Genomic DNA, 20,412 nt, shown 5'->3' on the forward strand with positions numbered 1-20,412 from the left:
CCATTGATATTCTTAATGATCTTCCTTGTCTACATCTTCCCCAGGTTACAATCCATCAGGCTGATAAGCTTCCTGTCCTTCCCTCTTTGGAGTTTGGATAAAATTAAAAAGGCAGTTTTCGATCTCCCAAAAAATAGTGCCCCTGATATTGAGGGTTTTCATGCAAATTTCTTTTAGAAATACTAGTCTCTTGTTTCTGAGGATCTCGTTGCTATGGTTCATCACTTTTGGAGTTCTGAGTTTCTTCTCAAGCAGCTAATTAACACTCATCATTCTCATTAAGGGTGTTCAAAACAGATCCAAACCGAAAGGACCGATCCAAACCAATCCAAACCGACAAAAACCGATCAAAACCGAACAACAATCAGGTCTGCTTCAATTTTTATGATATAAAAATCAATTGGTTCGGTTCAAGTTCGGTTTTGAGTACTAGAAACCGAACCAAACCGAACCAAACTTGATTAAAAAAATTCTATTTATTTATTTGTAAAATATATAACCATTTATCTACAAGAAGCATTTTGTTTTGAATTTTTTATAGTAACAAATAAACATTTTTAAAATACTTGAATGAAAATGCATAATATTAAGTAATTATAATAATCATGCTATGATCATCATTTAATTATTTACAACCTAAAAGCCTCAGCATTTAATTTATCTACAAGAAACATTTTGTTTTGAATTTTGTATAATAAGTTTTTCATTATTTATTAAAATATAGATACATAGATAAACATTTTCAAAGGATTTTAATGAAAATACATAATATTAAATAATTTTAATCTTAAAAACTTATATTAATTTTTATGATTAATTATTGTTATCACATTGAAATTTTATTATATTTTTATACCTCTATTTATGAAAAAAAGGAGTCAAAAAGAATTAAATTTAATTTTAGTACATAGCACTATTATGAAGATGGAGAAAAGGAAAAAAAATTAAACAAGTGCATTAAAACTTGATCAATACTTTAGCCAAATCGAACCAAAACGAAAATAAAACTGAACCAAATCGAACTTCATAAAAACCGATAAGGTCTCAATTATCAGTAAACGGAATGGTTCGGTTCGGTTTGGTTTTTGCCTAAAATCAAACCAAACCGAACCTATGAACATTCCTAATTCTCATCCTAGAAGGCCTCGCTGTTCAAACCATGAAGAATTTGAGACCCATAAGCCTTTGCAATGTGTCTCATAAAATCGTTTCCAAAATCAATTGCAATAGGTTTAAAGAGGTTCTTCAAGAGATTATTTCGCCAAACCGAAGTGCTTTTCTCCCTAACAGACTCGTGTCTGATGACATTCTTCTTGTTGCAGATTTAATGAATCATATTCATAGCTCTCGTGCCAAACGGCAAAAAAATTAGTTGCTCTCAAGTCTCAAGATTGAGTTTTCAAAGGCTTACGATCGTCTATCTTGGAATTTTATTGAGACTATTATGCTTAACATGCAATTCCCTAGGAATGAATTCAGCTTAAAATGCGATGAATTTCCACTGTTCAATATCAACTCAGATTCAATGGTAATCTCCTAGTGCCTATTTTTCCTTGCAAATGGATTATTATTTAATAGACAAGGAGGAGATCCTTTATCTCCCTATCTATACATTTTAGCGGCTATTGTTTTGTCTTGCCTCATCTACAAATCTGAGGCGAATGGTGTATAGAAGGGAATCAAAATTTGGCAAGCTGCATCACCCATATTACATCTCTAATTTAGGAGTTAGCCTAGCCGATAAGCTTGGCCGATATCTTGTACTTGGGTGGATGTTCGAAGAAACAAATCAATTATTTATTCCCAAGTTCTTAACTCTGTCAAAAGCAAGATCAATTCTTGGAGAGGTAAACTACTTTCTCAATCTTCTAGACTAACTTTGATCAAATCGGTTCTATCCACCTCAAACAAATATGTTATGTTTTGTGTGAAATTGCCAATTTCTACTTATAATGCCATCGATTCTTCTTGTACAATTTTTTTTGGGGTGACGATAAAAAGTGATGATTACATTTCGAACAAAAATGACTTTTTCTTCCTTACTAGTCAAGGAGGTTTGGGTTTAAGACCTATTGCCTTGGTTAATAAATCTTTTATTGCCAAGCAACTTTGGAGAATCATTAATGCTAAGCCCTATTCCTTGTTCGCTAGCACTCTTAAGTTCAAATATATTAATATGAATTTCTCTCCTTTACTAAAAAAAAAAAAGAAAAAGAAAAAAATACTCTTTATTTTGGAGAGGAATTTTTCTTCTGCTGACCTTATTATTTCCAAGTTAAAAAGGAAAGTTAGAAATGGTTCTAATATCCCTCTTAGTCATCCAGTCTAGCTTTCTATGAATCAGACCACTAATCACATTAATATTTCTTCCCGCTGTGTGAGTGATCTCCTTCAGCCACACCCTTCTAGTTTGTCTGCTTTGTAGTGGAATAGACAGTTGGTTCATTCCCTTTACAACACTCAAGCTACCAATATGATATTGAACATTCCTGTTCCTCTAACACCGCAAGAGGATAAAATTATTTGGAATGGAGCATGCAATGGGGAATATACAGCCAAAAAGGGCTTTGAATTGCTATCTACTCATAACAGTACTCACTTACCTCTGTCACAACAATCCTTATGGAGCTTTATTTGGGAATTAAGGTTTCCTTTGAAATTTATTCTATTTATTTGGAAGCTTGTTATTTGAGCCATACCTGTTAGTGACATTTTGAATGAGTATCGCCTTTCAAATATCGTTGTGTCCTTTTGGGTGTCTGAATGAAGAAACATTGGATTATCTCTTAGCCCAATGTTGCTTTACTAAATCTCTTTGGTTTGCTTGTCTATCAATTAGACCTTCTGTCGTTTCTGATTATGGAATCATTGACTGGATTTTGAATATTTCAAGCATATTTACTAAGATGCCATGGTTGATCAGATTAGGTATATCATCATCTTGTTAAATCTGATCCGTTTTTCCAAGAATTAATTGATACATCAGGGCAAATCTTCTGGTCAAATTAAATTTGATTAGAACCTTCAAGAGTGAATGCTTCTTGCTTGACAATGTCTGTTGCTGGGATGATTCCTCTCATCAAAATTCTAGTACTTCTTCCATTCCTTCTACTCCCATAATTGCTTCATTAGTCGGTTGGATCATTTGGATGAAAAATGTTAAAAATGATAGCAAATTCAAAGCTAGATCACTGTACAATAGAACTCACATTGCTTGAGTAGTTTTACTCTTCAAAATTAAAGCTCACTCAAGACAGTGAGTCTTTTGACCTCCTTTGTTTCAAATCAACCCTTTAGTGGATTTATAATGCTATAAGGAATTCTAAGCCAACCGCTACATCCTTGAGAGTCAACTGCTTTTAAAAGAACTTTTTCAGGATTGGCTCTATAATATAGTGTCACAGCGAAGCTGTTGTCATGGATGTTTTAACTCTTCTCTCTAATTTCCAGTACTATGATATTATTATCTCGCAGGATAACTACTTTTTTCTTTCTAGTTTTAGCTTTTCTCCTTGGTTCTTAAACCGTATAACTGTGCCTCAATCTTTTTATTCTGTGTGTGTATTAATTTTCTTTTTTCTTAAAAAAAAAAAATCCACGTTTCATAGTCCAAGCGGGATAGAAATGGTAATATTTGACCATTATAAGTGCAGCCACTTCAGCTTCTTCTCACTCTCATTCTATTTAAGCCCTGAAGCTGAAACAGAACTAATCGATTTGGAAGGGGCGAAGGGCGACCTCCTAGAAGGGCACAATGGAGAATCGCAGGCAGCGGACCAGAGATATTCTCTCCCTTATGTCTCTGCTGTGGTTTGCTTCTTGAAAAATTATAATCAGGTCCCATACAAAAAAATTAATTACTGTAAGTTTTATTAACAACTGAATTAAATTATATTTATAATTATTAATTTTTTTGTATGGAATTTCAATGTAATTTTCCCTTTTTTCTTTTATTGTGATTTAATTGTTGATGTTGTTCGAAATCAATTCTTTCGTTACTTTGTTCTTGGCGTCATCATATTATTGCTAGCCGGCATAAGTTCTAAGCGAAACTAGGTTAATCTCATTTTGCACTTTAAATGGTGAGCAATTATAAGTTTCAAGTGATATTTTTATGCAACGTCTGGACAAAACTAAACTTTGATATCACCTGTTGAGAGAGTACAAAACATATTGAAAAGTAAAGCCCAAAGTAATAATGCTTTTAGAAGTATCATTAACAAACTGGTGATAGTTTCTTTTTTATGGGGGGGGACTTTGGATAGAGCATCCAACACTCAGGCAAGATTTATTTGTTCCTTTTTATGATTTTTTACGTATTTAATGTGTGTTCCTCTTTTTCCCCCCGTTTCGTTGGGTCTATGCACTCATAAATACTACTTTAGAAGTACCATTAACAAAGTTGTTGATATGTATTTTTTTTTTTTTTTGGGGCGTGGAACATAATATGGAGCATGCAACACTCAGGCAAGGTTTATTTGGTTTTTTTTTTTTATGATTCTATTAATTTGTGTTCTTAATGTGCTCATATAAATAAAAAGGAACATATACATGAGATTGACACTTTTTCCGTAAAATTCAAAGAGCAAATATGCATGAGGATAACTATGATACTTGCCCATAAAATGACCTTTTTTTCGGCAAACAACAAGGAGCATACATTGAATAAATTTAAATGCAACACGCTGCCAAGATTAATTTTTTTTAATGATTTTTTGCATGTTTAATTTATGTTCTTAATGTACTCGTATAAATAAAGGGTAAAACTTATGTAATTAATATATTTATGTCTAATCAAATCATAACAAGTTAATCTTAATATGTTAATTAAATTAATAACAATAATTTATTATAAAATAAGTAATTTATAAAAGATCCATATGTCTTAATTTAATTAAAAATATGTACATTAAATATACAAGTTTTTACCTAAATAAGGAAAAATGAACATATACATGAGATTGACACTTTTTCTCATAAATGTCAGAAGCAGATATACATAAAATTTATGTTGGCTAATTAGAATACTTTGTTTTTTTTAAAATATTTTTCACATATTTAACGTGTGTATAAGTAAAAAAGAACATGTATATATGAGATCGACACTTTTTCCCATAAAATTCAAACACAAAAAAAAAAAAAAACAGAGAGCATGAATTTGATTGCGACATAAAATATACTTTGCTCCGAGTCACATCTACCTACAAATTGATGCTATTTTCTATCTTTAATATAATTTACACTTTAAAAGGTCTACATGGTTAAATTTTAACTAGATGGTAGTTTTAAAAAGCAGTGATAAGGGACTATTATTAAGGATGTAGTAAAAGTTGGCAAAATACATACATACATACATACACACATATATATATATATTAAGGATGTAGTGAAAATTCATTGATAGAGATCGAATTACTTAAAATTGTAAGATATCAATTTTTATAACTAAAACAATTAAATTAAAAACTAAAGAAAACTTCAAGAACCGAAGAATTAGTTAACCTTGACAACACATGGTCTGCAACATTTATTTCAGAGTAAATATAATTTCTTCTTCTTCTTCTTCTTTTGACCAGTAAATAGAATTCCAATCGCACAAGACAACAACAACGGCATATACTATAATACTACATCTCTATAACTTTTCTCACAAAGGATCTTACGGAAGCCACCATCTTTCACAGATATCATTTATTCTTCTTCTCCTTCTTCCCTATTCCTTGGGACAGCCCCAAAATGGTTGACCAATAAGTCAGCCACAAGGGCCACCAAGTCCTTACAAGGAACACCCTTCTTATACACTTCTCCTAAATGTGAGTCACTCCCAATTCTGCCTCCCAAGAAGACATCCACACCTTCACAAGCCTTACCATTCTCATCCCTTGTCATGCATCCCATGAACCCTATATCAGCCACCTGAACCTGGCCACACGTGTTAGGGCACCCTGTCCAATGCATTCTCACTGGTCTTGTCACAGCCACTTGTCTTTCTACTTCTTCAGTCACCTTCAAGGCCCTTGCTTTTGTCTCTATTATGGCTTGCCCACAGAACTGATTCCCAGTGCAAGCAACCAGTGATCTCATCAGAAGAGATGGTTCAGGTGAGAATCTGTCTTTCAGAAGTGGCTCGTTGAGTAAGGCTTCAAGTTTTGAGTTTTCTACATTGGGGAAGATGATGTTTTGTTCCACTGTTAACCTGAGTTCACCAGTGCCATACTGTTCTGCTAAACGAGCTAGCTCTTCCATTTCATCTGCCTGCACTCTACCTACTGGTATGTGAAGCCCCACATAGCTTAAGCCCTCTTGCTTCTGAGGATGAACACCTAGACAATCTCTTCTTTCCCATTTTTTCTGAATCAAGTCTTTCTGAGCTGCTCTTTCCAGATACTTTCCTGGCATTCTCTTCTCCACTTCTCCCCTGAATACTTCTATTCCCTACAGTTTCCAAGCATGCAATTCTGAGTGAGACTTGACAGTTGACACTTCAAAACACCCAAGGATATCTCAGATGTTTTACTGCAAGATTTTCTTGATGCACATACTTTTGAGTTCCAGGAGGATTTAGATCCTCTTAAATTAAAAGTTTGTGAACTTCTGAAGTAAGAAGGATAAATCCTCTCCAGCAAATGCATGCAGTCTAAGTTTTTATTCTGAACTTAGTAACTTGTCGGTCATACCAACTTGACATGGGAAGGTCATGAAATAGACACCTCCAAAAAAACACCAAGGTTGTGACTGACTGTATCGAATATAGTCGTCTAACAAAGCAAATAACTTTCTTCCTTTTTATTGGGTTGGTGTCCAGTGTACTAAGGTTAAGGTACAAGTACAAGATCGAAAAAGCATGAACACTGAGATGCCAAAGAGAAAAAGGAAGGAGGGGAAGAATCAACAAGAAAGAACATCAAATCGTAAGTTTATGAAAATTAAAAATAATGTGACATGACGAGAATTTTGAATTCAAGATGAATCAACTAGTTTCTTCTTTCATTTCTTGCATGGGTTTACAAAAAGGTTGTGACTAACTGTGGTGGACACCTATCAGCCTTTGTTTTGGACATTATGTGACTGTTTGAACAAAACATGAACATAACAAAAATGAACAGGAACGATTGAATTACCAGTTCATCAATCAACCACATCATTCTGGTCTTCTGTCTGTTCCCTCTAGTGCCGAGATCCCTGTAGGTCTCAAGAACAGCTTTGCACACAGGGATCACATCATCAGCTGAGACCCATGCATCAAGTGGAACAGCCTCTGCACATCGCTTGGGACTAAAGAAACCACCCACTAACAAGTTGAACCCAAATCGACCATCTTTTTCGGCAGGCATGTAAGCCAGATCATTAATGTGGGGATGCTCATAAAGATCATGGGACCCCACTACACAAACATTCCACTTCCTTGGCCTGTTCCAATTACAACATTAAAAAGTGGCCCTAGAACTTGCAAGTTTGCAATAGGTCATCACAAGTTTACACATAGGACAATCTAAAATTGGCGCTAGAACTTACAAGTTTGTAATGTTTGGGTTGCCAAGCGAGTTGGCAGTGATGAATTGGGACAACAAGTTGGTGTAAGGTCTGGTATCAACAATCTCATCTGGGTCAATGCCGGCAAGAGGGTTACCCACAGGGTTTCTTACGTTGTCCATGCCACTTTGGAGACTTGTCAAGCCAACATCTGCGAGGCCTTTGAAGATTTCTGGGACATCAGGAAGCACCACACCTCGTATCTGCCAATTCTGCCTTGTTGTCACATCAGCACACCCTTCTTTCCCATACTTCCTTATCACACTTGCCAAGTACCTTGTCTGGGCGCTTGTTGTTACCCCATTCGGAAGTTTCAGCCTCATCATGAATCTACCATCTGATTTTGAAATGGAAATATTTGACTCAGTCAGAAAGATAAACTATTACTTGTTTTAGAGGAAAATTTCTATTTTAATCCCTGACATATGGTACATACATTTTCAATTTTAATTCCCACTCATGAAAATGATTTCAACTTTGTTAGTATACCTAAAAAAATCTAGAATATAACAGAAGCTGACTCACATTTTTTGATTCATACCTGGCACATACTTGAATCCACAATAGATAAGGACTAATTTAAGAACCACTATCCTTATAAAATCCATACCACGCCCCCTAAAAGGCAAAAGGAAAACACAGGCCTAATCTCATAACCATAGATTGATATCATGCATGGACAGCGTGGAATGAGTTAACTGGTGCCACGTAATTCAACTCAGCAATCAATCTTGTTACGTTAACTTGTGAGCCTAAATGAGATTCAAGGATAACATTGAGAGAATTTTAAAGAATGACGCACTAACTTGAAAGAAAAGAGGTGGAAGAAATTAGATTTTTAAATACAGATGGGAAAAAAAGTTGTGTCCTTGCTACCCCATTTGGAAAATTTAGTCTCGTTAATCTAACATTGGTCATTGGCCATGTATGGATAAAAATTTACCTCGGGAACTTAAGCTCGAACACGTAACAATCAACTATAATATAGTATTTCCTCAAAGGTTGAGAATCAATTAGTGAAACTTACACTGATGCTTTCTCCTGTGGAAGAGGCCAAGCCATTTGAGCCTGACATCAATATCGTCCTTCGTGATCTTAGAGCTCTCAATCTCCTCAAGAGACAACTTGGCCAACTCTTCGATTCCACCTTCCATGAAGAGCTTCATGGGTTCTTTCTCGAGCTTGACCTTCTCTTGAGGATTGAGGCCCTGCCTGAACTTCTCCTTCAAAACCCAGTACCCATCTTGTTCCTGCACTCGAGGCTCCAACCTCGACGCGTCCACTTCCGGCGAAGAAGCAACCTGGGCCGTTGCCGGAGTTGCAGAGACCACCCATGTCGGCTTGGGGCGAGAAGAAAGGGAAGGAGAGAGAAAACGAACAGAGAGAGAAGAAGCCATCTGAAAGCAGAGTGTGTGTGGAACAGAAGCTGGTGAGAGAGAGAAGAGAGGCCATCTTTGTAGGGATGAGAGGTTGGAAGAGAGGAGGGACCTTAGGAGTGAGCAAGAGTTTCCTTGAGAGATCAAAGGACCTTTCGTTGAGGCTAAGGGTCGTCCTTGTTTTGTGGTTCGACCACAGATTTGCCGCCTTACTTCATCGTTATCTTGCCATTATTTTTCGCTTTTTAGAATCATTTCCGTCAATTCTTCGTGTTTTGAGTTTTGCACAATTGGACAAGTCATGGTAATAAATCACTTTGAAAATTATTTATTATAATTATATAATATCGTGTTAGGATACTGGTTTATATATATATATATATATATATATGTTGGCAGTTTAAAATAAAAGAGACATTGAATATAATTAGTTTTAATTTTATTGAATAATTAATTAATATTTTAACTAAATCACTTTATGCCGCCTAAAACTAGTTCAGCCGTAAAAACCTGGCATAGCAAGCGGCAAGCGAGGCTGGAATTCTATTTATTTATCATCAAAACAGATTCCTTGCCTTATGGCACTCTTTTTAATCCATTATGTCGTGGGATAAAATCCTGTATGTCAATGTAATGATTTTGTTGATAAATAATTTACAATTATTTTTATAAATATTTTTTGAATATAAAAGTATACTTTAATTCTGATAAATTCTCGAAATCAATCTCATCTAAATTTTGTGTTTATAAAAAAAGAAAAAAGAAAAATATTTAAATACTTGCTTTTATATAATTAATATACTCCTTTTAATTCAAAATATAAATATTTTTCTTTAGTTAATTTTAATTTAAAATATAAACAATTTAGTACATGCAATTTTTTTTTCATTTTACCCCTTTATTTATTAATTTAAATTTTTGTATAAATTTAACTCTTATTCATCATCAAGTGCATTGGTAATTAGAATTAAGATTAAAAAAATGATATATATTGTTATGAAAATAAAAAAATTATTAGTATGAGTATTTAAAAAAACTACTTATATTTTAGATCAAAAGGAGTATTTTGCCTTTCATTCAAATTAATATGAAAATTTTTCAAAATTTTTAAAAAATCACATTATTATTATTATTAAAAATAAAGTTAGCTAGTTGATAAATCATGGAATAAAAAAAAACTTGTGACATGTTGTGATTTGGTTGTAAATGAATATCTTGTACTCCCTCCGTCTGAATTATAAGACACTTTTAAAAAAAATTTAACGTCTCATAATATAAGACACTTTGATAAAAATAAGATTTCATTAATAATAATTTTTTAATATTACCCTTCCCATATATTCTCTCTCTTCAATATTATTTCATCAAATGAAGTATTAAATGAATGGCATTTTTAAACGTTTATATTTTTGTCTTAAAAAAGTAAATTATAAGATGTATTTAATGAGTTTTATTGATATGTAAAATTTTGTCTAAAAATGTTTTATAATTTAAGACGAAAAGAGTACTATATTTTTATCAAAAAATATATCTTATAATATAAACTTCAATATATAAGACTTTTCCAGATGAAAACTCTACCTCAACACCACTACACACGATGTAATTTCTATATAATAATTAGAGCAACTCCCATCTTATGTAACGTTTTAATTTGAAACCTCTGGAGTTTGGATAAATGAATAAAAAATAAAAAATATCAAATTTCAAGGTTCACAGTCAAGCAATAGAACCAAAAATTTGACTTTTAATTACTATGTGTGTGTACAAATAAGGGTTAGGTATAATTGAAGGAGTTAGTTTTTTTTGATATATTGAAGTTTAAATTCTTATTAAAAAAGATTCTCATATTTATTATACGATTATACTTTAAATAAAATTGTTTCTGAGTATATCTGTAAGCAATAAAAAAATATATTTTATAATATTTAAAAAGTGTAAGTACTTTGTATTACAGCATATAAGCATGCTTAAATTACACAACTTTATAATGTGAATTCTTCACATAGTTGTAATCAAATATACAAAACGTTACTTGCGTATCTATTTATTTACTTATCCTAGTTAGATGACAATATTATGCCAAGAGTACAGTGAAAAAAATAAAAATTGTATATTATATATCTTACCAAAACAAAACATTACATCTAGTTTACTTTCTATGAGCCAAAAAGAAATTGTATAATTTTAACAAAATTTATTAGACACTATCTGTTTGGTTGATAAGCTAAAGAGAGAGAGTGGAGGGCAAAGCCTTTTGAGATGAAATTGGATCTAGCGGCTGGCACGCATGATTTGGTTCAGATTCCTTTAATTCTGAACATAAAAAGTACTTTGTAATCAGTAACATCAAAAATAGAAGTCAGATACAATAAAATACGAAGCAAAGAGGATCACATTTACTTATGTGACATCTTCAGTTCTTCACCAAATACGGACGCGGCAAAAGTTTTATTTCATTTCTTTATTCTTTATTTGTCTTTGACTTTTTGTGGTTACTTGTTGCCCCTTAGCCTCTAAGGGCACTGGCAAGGACGTGAACAACTTGACTTCTCTGATCTGTAAATTATAAATAATAACAACAACAACAACAATGAGAACAATTATTATATTTGACCTTTTTTTGGGTGTAGACAAAAACGCTGCTTTCTTTGTCATATTACATTTTGGGCGTCCCTCCTGTAAAGGGCATTCGATTCATGTGCCACTTGACACCTATTAATAAACTCTCAAGCCTTGTCTTCATTTGTCCTTTATTATCATCATTATTATTTTAATTTTTAAATAAATATTAGCATAATCATATGGTTCAGTTCAGGTTGTCTGATTTATAAATCTCCTCAAGTAGTCATATATCTAATTATTCGAGTCTTAACCTCAAATCTCAAATATTATTGTATAACAATATAAGCACTTTCTATGTTCCACACCTCTTGTAGTATTTCAGCCTGTTTGGATTGCAAAATAACTTGATTTTTTTTGGGGGGAAATCTTGATTTGGGTGAAAAATACCAAACACTACCATTGATTCTTAATTGATTATTCTAGCTTGAACCACGTTTTGGGATAAGCTCTGTGAGACCGCTTTTTTGATTCAATTATTCTCCCTCCCTTGACAGGTACAGTGGGAGAAAATGATAGAACAAAATGCAGAGAAAGAAAAAGAGAGAGAATGAGGGCGGCCAATGGAGATTATATAGCATGAAGTTCTAAAAAATTAAAACAGGAAACAATTTATTGGGACTAAAATAAGAAATTAATTGTTAGTATTAATATAATTTAAATTTTTATAATTAATCAAATATATTGGTTTAAATAATATACTTTACTTCTTTAATAAAGTTTAACAAATTTAATAATATTATATACAACTTTATTAATAATTTAATTTTGAAAATTAATATCTTTTATGATAATACATACAGTTAAATTGATTCTCATTAAATCATTCAAACTTTAATTGTCTTCAAATCAATTTAAAAAAACAACATCCAAACAGACTGTGCCATAACATTTATTAATTATTTTTATAATTAATTATATCCAATTAAAATTTAAACGAGCTCTTTACCTCATTTCTGTAAACTGATTATTTGTTGCAGTAGTTAATGATAACTTAATCAGTGACAAAATATATTAAAAAATCGAACACAAACCATAAGAAAAAGAGCACTGTAATAACAAACTTCTCTTCCGAAGTCGTTGAAAATAACTCGGGGACAAAAGAAAGAAATACGAGCAGAAAATGTGTACTGAAACAAAATAGAATCACTTTATTAATGTTTCGGGGAAAAACATACATAATAATATTAAAAGGTGTATGAAACAAGCGACTCTCAAATACAATATACAGGACCTGTCTGTCATATCCAGATTATAGTTATAATTCAGAAAAATCAAACAGAGTCTTCCCTATATAGCTTCTCATCATGCACGACTTGAGTTTAAAAAACGTAGCCTGGTGCTCTCCAAGTGTAAGAATCCCTCTTATCACCTACCTACCTAAGAGATTAAAGCCATACCTCTTGATTCATTCCTAAATCTACTTTAGCATAGAGATAAGTGGGAGAAGTGAGAGAAGAAAAATATGTCTGATTCAAATCAAACAAATCTTTTTTCCTTCCATTTTCTTCTGTGCGCTATAACTAAGCCCCTTCATCAGTGATTCTAAGATATCAAAGCCTGCGACGAGAAGCTGAAGTTCAAGGTGAAGGTGAAGGTGGCGCTAGGGTATTCATAGAAAAGGAAGAGAGAAAATGAGAATATGCTACACAAATATGACTTCAAACTTGGAACAAGGATTGCTTTCCAAGTGATTTCTAAAATCAGCATTCCCTTTGAAACTGAAGGTATAGAGAGCCTGCCTCTGCGTCAACCCTACAGGATATATTCTGTAAATTTTTAACTCATTGCCCCCTCTTATGCTTTCTGGCCTTTCTGTCTTCCATATGGGTACATGATTCTGGGATGTGAACTTCTGTAACACAGCAGACTTCAAAGCTTCTAGAGTCAAATTGTTTGACCTGCATAGTCCGTGTCAGAATAATGAATTCTCTGCAAGCTAACATTATGATATTCCAGAAAATTCGGTAACATCTAAAATGGTAGAGCTCTATGTCCGTAGCACCGAAAAAGTTCTGAGTCTAGCATAGCTGATGATAACTTGTATAAATTATGGCTTAGAGAGAGAAGAATACTGGTTAAAGTAAGAAGCATACCTCAAGAAAACGGACTCCATCTCAAACCTTCCCCTTTCTCTCACATATGTGTGATATACTGTTTCTGAACCTCGAGTGCACTTGCAGGGGCGCTTCTTGAAGCCTGGGCTCTTTTCTTCCTTCTCTCTAATCACTGTCGCCAAGTGAATGCAAAGGCGGCAAGATGAATGTACTGCTGCCATATCCACAAGAGCCTTGAAAGACTCAGATGGGCCCTCATACTTCCACCTAATCAACAGATGACCTAGGTGTTTATATTAATTAGAGAAAGAGCACAATGCCAACACCCAGTTAAACTTTTAAAGCCTGATGAAATCAAGATGGTTCATTCAGAACCAGATAATATTCAACCGCTCTGACATTATAAAGCTCAATTTTAGTGGTTAAGTCTTTGGGAGACAACGTAAAACATCAAACTTCCTGATTTTTTTATAAGATTATACAGTCCAGTTTTGGTGTAAGGTTGGTGAGAAGCAGTTTTGTTGTGGGGTTTCTCAGGGTAAGGAGGAGACCCAAGTTTCACTGTTTTTACCTCAATGAATGGTTATATGCCTCAGGGTTCTCTGCCAGGTGTTTCATGGCCTTGGCAACTGATTCAGCATCTTCAAGCTCTCTAATATGTAAAAGCGAACCAGGGGCTGGAGCAAAATCCTGAATATTTGGAGCACCAACAACAACAGGAACAGAGCCTGCAATGAAAGAGAGCTTAATTTCCAGATAAGAAGCATGAGTGTGTTGTGCGGATATTTCAAGATGCTCAAAAATTTTCAAGGATCTTGAACCAATTAACTAGTGTTCCTTGCATTTTCTTTTTCTTGATAAAAAGTTCTTGAATTTTATGTTCATCTAGATGTTCAGCATGTCCCTTGTTTTCTGTAAACTTAATATAATTTCTAATGATTTAGGTACTATAGCTCTTTCAAAGCCCCTTCACCCACAGAGGGTCTTCATACTGCTAGTTTAAACTAATTTCTTAGAATTGAACAATGAGGTCATTATGAGATTGGATTGAAGAGAGATGAACTACAAAAGCAGCATTATGCATGTTTATTACCTACAATTAACTAAGAATTTTTTATATATATAAAACGAAACTAATTATATTATCCAATAAATTTATGAGGCAACTATTTATCATAAATAATTATCAAGTTATATCTAAGAGGGCATGCTCAATCCCAAATATATAATTTGTCAATAATATAGCAGAAACAGAAAATCCTGGCAGCCGAGGGAAATACAGAAATAGTTGGGCCCAAGAACAGCAAAATGAACAGATTAAATGCAAGGGCCTCATTTCCGTATTTCTAAGGCCCACAAAAAGAAAGTTGTGTTACATTAGTCAAGTCGCATGTCTATTAAATGCAAATGAGAGTATAAAGGTAGATGCTATTTCCAATACCAGCAACAAGAGATTGGAAAAATTTTTCAGTTACATAATCCTCCTCATTTGAATTCTCAAATGCCAAGCTAAATTTGTAGCGCTTCAGAGTTTCCACTTTGTCCACTGCAGTAATTAAAAATAATATCAACAAAGCAACAAAGCCACAGAAATAAAATGAAGGGCGTTGTTATCAACAATAAAATAATATTAAAACTAAAAGTTTTCCATATGAGCCAATCCCTTATCCCTTACTGTATTTAAACTCAATAATCAAGATTCAAGAATAATCACTGTGATTTACATTGGTATCTACAAGGAGGGAATCAACTATCAAATCTTTTAAAAAGTACGCTGTCAAAATGCTTCGGAGAGACATGAGATTCTTCTTCTTCTGGTTCGCCTTAATAATGTTTCCTTTTAAAAAAAAATTGCACTGTTTAATGTGCGATATATTTGCAATGAATCTATTTTGCTTCTGCCGCAATAGTCCTAACCACAGCCTTCATGCCAGAGCAAGTGTTCAATAAGATCAATTTATGATGAGCAGAATATTGAATGAAAAACTGAAATTAAATGGATGCAGAATTTAGACAGGGAATGCAATTTTAAGAGCCTCAGAGCCTAGTCATGGTGCCAACCTGACAGCTTAAACATCAAATTGGACATTCTCTCTCTCTCTCTGTTTTTTTTTTTAGTTACCATAAGAAAATGTATATTTTTATGCAGTACTTCAGTAAAGATAAGCAAACAGAGTACATTTTATAGATTTAAAATCTTTTGTTGGAATCATGATATCTGTGAGCACATCAGAGCTGATTTAGTTTTACAGTGTAAAATTTGAGACCTGACCACCTTGACTTGCCCAAGATATTCAGAAATAATATATTGATAAGAACATCAATTACAAAAGTGGAATTGATGTTCAAACCTAAAATAATATTTGAGTCATCCTATGATAGAGGAGACAGTGACTTCAATTTGAGAAAGACTTGATGGGGTCATCACTCATCAGCAAAAAGCAATTGCAACTCTGACAATATAACTCCATTAAAAGAAGCACAAAAGATTTGAACAGGCATTGAATTATCAGAACATTACAACACACCTCTTCCATCACGGTTTCTATGGCAACCACCATAAGAATCAATCTTGATGTTTGCTTTTTCAAGAGCTTCAAGAGCTTGCAACCGGAAATTTCGAGCACCACAATTCGAAATAAAAGCAGCTGCAAGAGCACTTTCAGTTTTGGGTTGCACAGGTCCCATAATGTCATACTCAGCCCAAGAGAAGTATCCAACAGGAACATCAGATGATAGACTGGTTGTCATTACAATGTTATATCCCCTCCTAGTACACAAGACATTAAACTATTAGTTAGATACTTACACATTTTCTTTTTGGAAGTAAAATGTCCTCTCCACTTGTATAGGGAACAAAAAAGAAATGAGATTCAATTGAATGAAAGTAAAAACTACAATAATCTTTATTCTACATTACTCATTACTTGGTACTTGTATAATTTGCAAATTATCAGACTGTCAACACCTTAGTCTTGTCCTCTAGGTTATGTTCACACTCACTGAATCCACAATCCCATGGCATTCAACTAGGTAAATTCTCTACTACAATACTCTTCATGGAACTATAGAAACACAAAAACCGAAAGATCAGGTTGCCCAGCATAAAAGCTACAAATGGTTCAACCTAAGGACTTAAATGCTTCATGATAGTGCTTACCCACCGTCTTGCCATTGCAATATTGTTCTCTGCATAGTATTGCGAAGATTCCATAGATCGCAAAACACTAGCTGTCCCTGCTTGTTGAGATGAACCAAACGCTGCATCAGGTTTGTTACCTGAATTATACCCAAACTGGCATCCAACGGCACATGACTTCCACTCCTGTGCATAGATTTTATAAGAATAAAAAAAAAATCGAAAAATAAAAATTGTTAGATAACTAAGAGAAATAAATAAGAGCCAGACTGTATCAACAGAAAAACTCTAACCCAACAATAGACAAATATCATAAACTGTAGTGAAGAGCACCTTATATGATTACATATATCAACATTATTTCATATGTGAATACAAAAAGAGGTCCAGTAATGAAAAATGATTTAATAATACCACCCTTGACAACATAATTCATATGATTTCAAAACAAATGAAAGAAAAGCTCATGTCTCAGTAAAACTTTACTAATGTTACGTGGAAGAAATCATCAGTAGAGCAATGATTTGCCGACAAGCACATGGTTCAAGTCCCCGAAATTATTCCAGAGTGATTTTCACCAAACAAGTGAACAGGAAAGTTATGTGAACAATTATAGGGAGGTTCATTCTAATTTTCAATTACTTCTTTAGCTATCAACACTAGACAGTATATGCATCCTCAGAATGATAAAAGATTGTTACAGTGCATTAACTCTCTAGCATTACCAACTTAAACAAAGTGAAGAGGTCTGTATCTATAAGCATGCTGAAAAAATATATCTAACAGGCTATAACAAGTTAAGTCAGATACCAAATTTGTTTGAACTCAAAACTAGTTCCCCAGTAATTCAAGTTCAACACTTCAAGAAGAGAAGAAGAAGTCACTATCGAGCTTATAAATCGGGGATCAGAGTAGTCATAATTAAACTAATTCGTCAACAACTAGCTGATCTTCCAAATTAGGAACGCCTATAAGGAAAGTATAATCAAGAGTTAAAATTCAACAAACCTGTTCACCTCCACTGACCAAAACAGGGTCCTTTGTAAAGTTCCTTGAATACGCCACAGCATCCTCCCTCTCTAACCACTCCTCACAGCTCTCAGATTCTGAAGTCCGAACCCCACCAAGCATATCTATCCCCAAACCATCGTTTGCGACGACTTCACGAGCTATCCCCAAATCATCTTTTGCGACGACTTCACGAGACCAGTAAATTAAGTCGGCCCAAGTATCGAGCATAGCAGTGTTCTTCGCCATATCCAACTTACCCAAGAAGGCGATCTCAGCAATGACCACAAGGGCCACAACCAGAGGCATTAGATTGGACCATCTCTTCTTGGGCGGCACCGATAAACCAGCTGCAGAAACTGGTAAAGTTTCCTGGTTTGTCTCCGTTCTTGAGCCTCTATGATTTGACAATAGACCCATTAAATCAAATCAAATCAAATCAAATACTCCAGACAACCAAAAATTCCTAGACTTGAAGAAGGAGAAGCTTTGAAGGAATAACTGCGATCTGCAACTGAAACAAGAGCTGTTATAGCTTCGGCTAGTTTACATCCGAAAGGGGAGAGTTGGGAGAAAGCAAGGATCAATGCTGAGACTGGGTCTCCTTCTTTGGTTCAGAGAGAAGAAAAGGGAGACTTAGAATCTCAGGAAGGAAGAAACACCGGATTTCCACGTTCAATCCAAAGTCTAAGAGTGTGTTTGGATAGGGGAAAAAATCGATTTTCCCCCTCCAAAATCGATTATTTCAGTAAGTTAGCCAAACGGTCAGAAAAGGTGAAAATCGATTTTGACCCCATACGCGCGTTTTACCGTAAGCTACTTCGATCAGCTTCCTGATAAACGTTTGTAAAAAATGTTGGGGAAAATTACAAAAACAAGCCCAGGAAAAAATTACAAAAAAAGCACATAATTTAATAAAAATAAATTAAACTCTCTTCTTTTTCCTTTTTTTCCTTAATAAAATTTAAAATTTGTATATTTAAAAAATTAATATTTGATATTTAAAAATTAAATTATATAGTAATTTATATAGGTAAAAATTAATTTTGATTAAATTATTCAAATATATTCAATTCTGTTAAAATCAATTTTAGAAAAACAGTATCCAAACAAATTGCGTTATAACATAATCAATTATGATTAAAATCTACCACTTAATCAATTATTTTCATAATCTATTATACCCAACTGAAATCCAAACGGACCCTAAGAGTGTGTTTGGATAGGGGAAAAAATCGATTTTCCCCCTCCAAAATCGATTATTTCAGTAAGTTAGCCAAACGGTCAGAAAAGGTGAAAATCGATTTTGACCCCATACGCGCGTTTTACCGTAAGCTACTTCGATCAGCTTCCTGATAAACGTTTGTAAAAAATGTTGGGGAAAATTACAAAAACAAGCCCAGGAAAAAATTACAAAAAAAGCACATAATTTAATAAAAATAAATTAAACTCTCTTCTTTTTCCTTTTTTTTCCTTAATAAAATTTAAAATTTGTATATTTAAAAAATTAATATTTGATATTTAAAAATTAAATTATATAGTAATTTATATAGGTAAAAATTAATTTTGATTAAATTATTCAAATATATTCAATTCTGTTAAAATCAATTTTAGAAAAACAGTATCCAAACAAATTGCGTTATAACATAATCAATTATGATTAAAATCTACCACTTAATCAATTATTTTCATAATCTATTATACCCAACTGAAATCCAAACGGACCCTAAGGTGTGCGGCTGTGCGCTTTTGATGTGTGTTGCTTTCCTTCGGACGAACTAAAGATTCATTTATTATTTTAGTTCATGCGTCGATATGAAATTTGTGATCTTATGCTTAAAAATCTATATAATAAATAATATTCTCTCCTAATTACAATATATAAATATTAATAATTGATTGATTTATAATTCTTAAAAACTATTGGTTAAAACTTGAATTTAAATATATATATATATATTTTAATTATATTCTCATTAAATATTATATCTATAAGTATCTTGACTTTTGACAATGATAATTAAAATTTTAATATATCATTTTAAAAAAACTACTAAATGAAGTATGAGTATGGTCAAAAAATTAATTATAAAAGTTATTCTATACTCCTTTCATTTAAAAATATAAAATATTTTTTGAAGAGTTAAATGTTAAAAAATGTAAAGTATTTTTAATCTTTTAAAATGTAATAATTTTTTTTTTCAAATATGTCCCTATTGATAGTGACTTTATATTTATTGTAAGGTATTTAATAAAAATAAATATTAAAAACTAGGGTTAGTTTAAAAATAGATAACTATTTTATTAGGAGATAAAATTTAATTAAAAATGCCTTACATTTTTTAACGGAGAGAGTATTTTATATTTTAGGCTAAGCTAACATTTTAAAAAATGTCCCATATAGTTTGGAGGGAATAATAATTTTGGTCAAAATAAATATAATTATAACTTAAGTTTTTACTAAAAAAACATCAATGTGGCAAGTGTCTTAATTTCATCAAAATATAATGTTTTTTCAACAGAAAATCATGTAATTTAAATATCTCTAATAAAATATTAAAGATAGTTTTTTTGAAATTTTAAAAATTTTTGTATAGATTGGTGCACCACATCATTCATATTTCATTCAATAAAATTATATCAATTCAATCAAATAAAATTTTCTGTATCATTATTT

The 20,412-nt window shown here is 32.9% G+C and overlaps 2 protein-coding genes across 2 annotated transcripts; both read right to left on the reverse strand.

Moving 5' to 3' along the window:
- Positions 1-5,477: 5,477 nt before the first annotated feature.
- On the reverse strand, positions 5,478-9,042 carry LOC129293672 (ferredoxin--nitrite reductase, chloroplastic-like). The gene is made up of 4 exons (XM_054931753.1): positions 8,561-9,042; positions 7,516-7,870; positions 7,122-7,410; positions 5,478-6,435 (listed from the first exon to the last, which is right to left on the reverse strand). The coding sequence occupies exons 1-4, from the start codon at positions 8,928-8,930 to the stop codon at positions 5,692-5,694; spliced, it is 1,758 nt and encodes a 585-aa protein (XP_054787728.1). The 5' UTR covers positions 8,931-9,042; the 3' UTR covers positions 5,478-5,691.
- A 3,620-nt stretch (positions 9,043-12,662) lies between these two features.
- LOC129293892 (glycoprotein 3-alpha-L-fucosyltransferase A-like) lies at positions 12,663-18,421 on the reverse strand. The gene is made up of 7 exons (XM_054932014.1): positions 17,736-18,421; positions 16,753-16,913; positions 16,117-16,358; positions 15,030-15,134; positions 14,160-14,316; positions 13,628-13,855; positions 12,663-13,432 (listed from the first exon to the last, which is right to left on the reverse strand). Exons 1-7 carry the CDS (start codon positions 18,153-18,155, stop codon positions 13,177-13,179), a joined length of 1,569 nt encoding a protein of 522 aa, XP_054787989.1. The 5' UTR covers positions 18,156-18,421; the 3' UTR covers positions 12,663-13,176.
- Between the last annotated feature and the right edge of the window lie 1,991 nt (positions 18,422-20,412).

The sequence above is a fragment of the Prosopis cineraria genome, unplaced genomic scaffold (assembly GCF_029017545.1).
Source record: "Prosopis cineraria cultivar Desert tree isolate PC_DT_omini unplaced genomic scaffold, ASM2901754v1 PC14, whole genome shotgun sequence".
Lineage (NCBI taxonomy): Eukaryota > Viridiplantae > Streptophyta > Magnoliopsida > Fabales > Fabaceae > Prosopis > Prosopis cineraria.

What these genes read in the sequence shown, in the direction of transcription:
- LOC129293672 (XM_054931753.1), bottom strand. Translation starts at nt 8,930, where the DNA reads ATGGCTTCTTCTCTCTCTGTTCGTTTTCTCTCTCCTTCCCTTTCTTCT. An exon ending in CCACAGGAGAAAGCATCAGT is followed by an intron (nt 7,871 to 8,560) that starts GTAAGTTTCACT and finishes TTTCAAAATCAG; the next exon opens with ATGGTAGATTCATGATGAGG. An exon ending in TGTGGTTGATTGATGAACTG is followed by an intron (nt 6,436 to 7,121) that starts GTAATTCAATCG and finishes TGGAAACTGTAG; the next exon opens with GGAATAGAAGTATTCAGGGG.
- LOC129293892 (XM_054932014.1), bottom strand. Translation starts at nt 18,155, where the DNA reads ATGGGTCTATTGTCAAATCATAGAGGCTCAAGAACGGAGACAAACCAG. An exon ending in AATATTGCAATGGCAAGACG is followed by an intron (nt 16,359 to 16,752) that starts GTGGGTAAGCAC and finishes CTTGTGTACTAG; the next exon opens with GAGGGGATATAACATTGTAA. An exon ending in TAGAAACCGTGATGGAAGAG is followed by an intron (nt 15,135 to 16,116) that starts GTGTGTTGTAAT and finishes TAATTACTGCAG; the next exon opens with TGGACAAAGTGGAAACTCTG.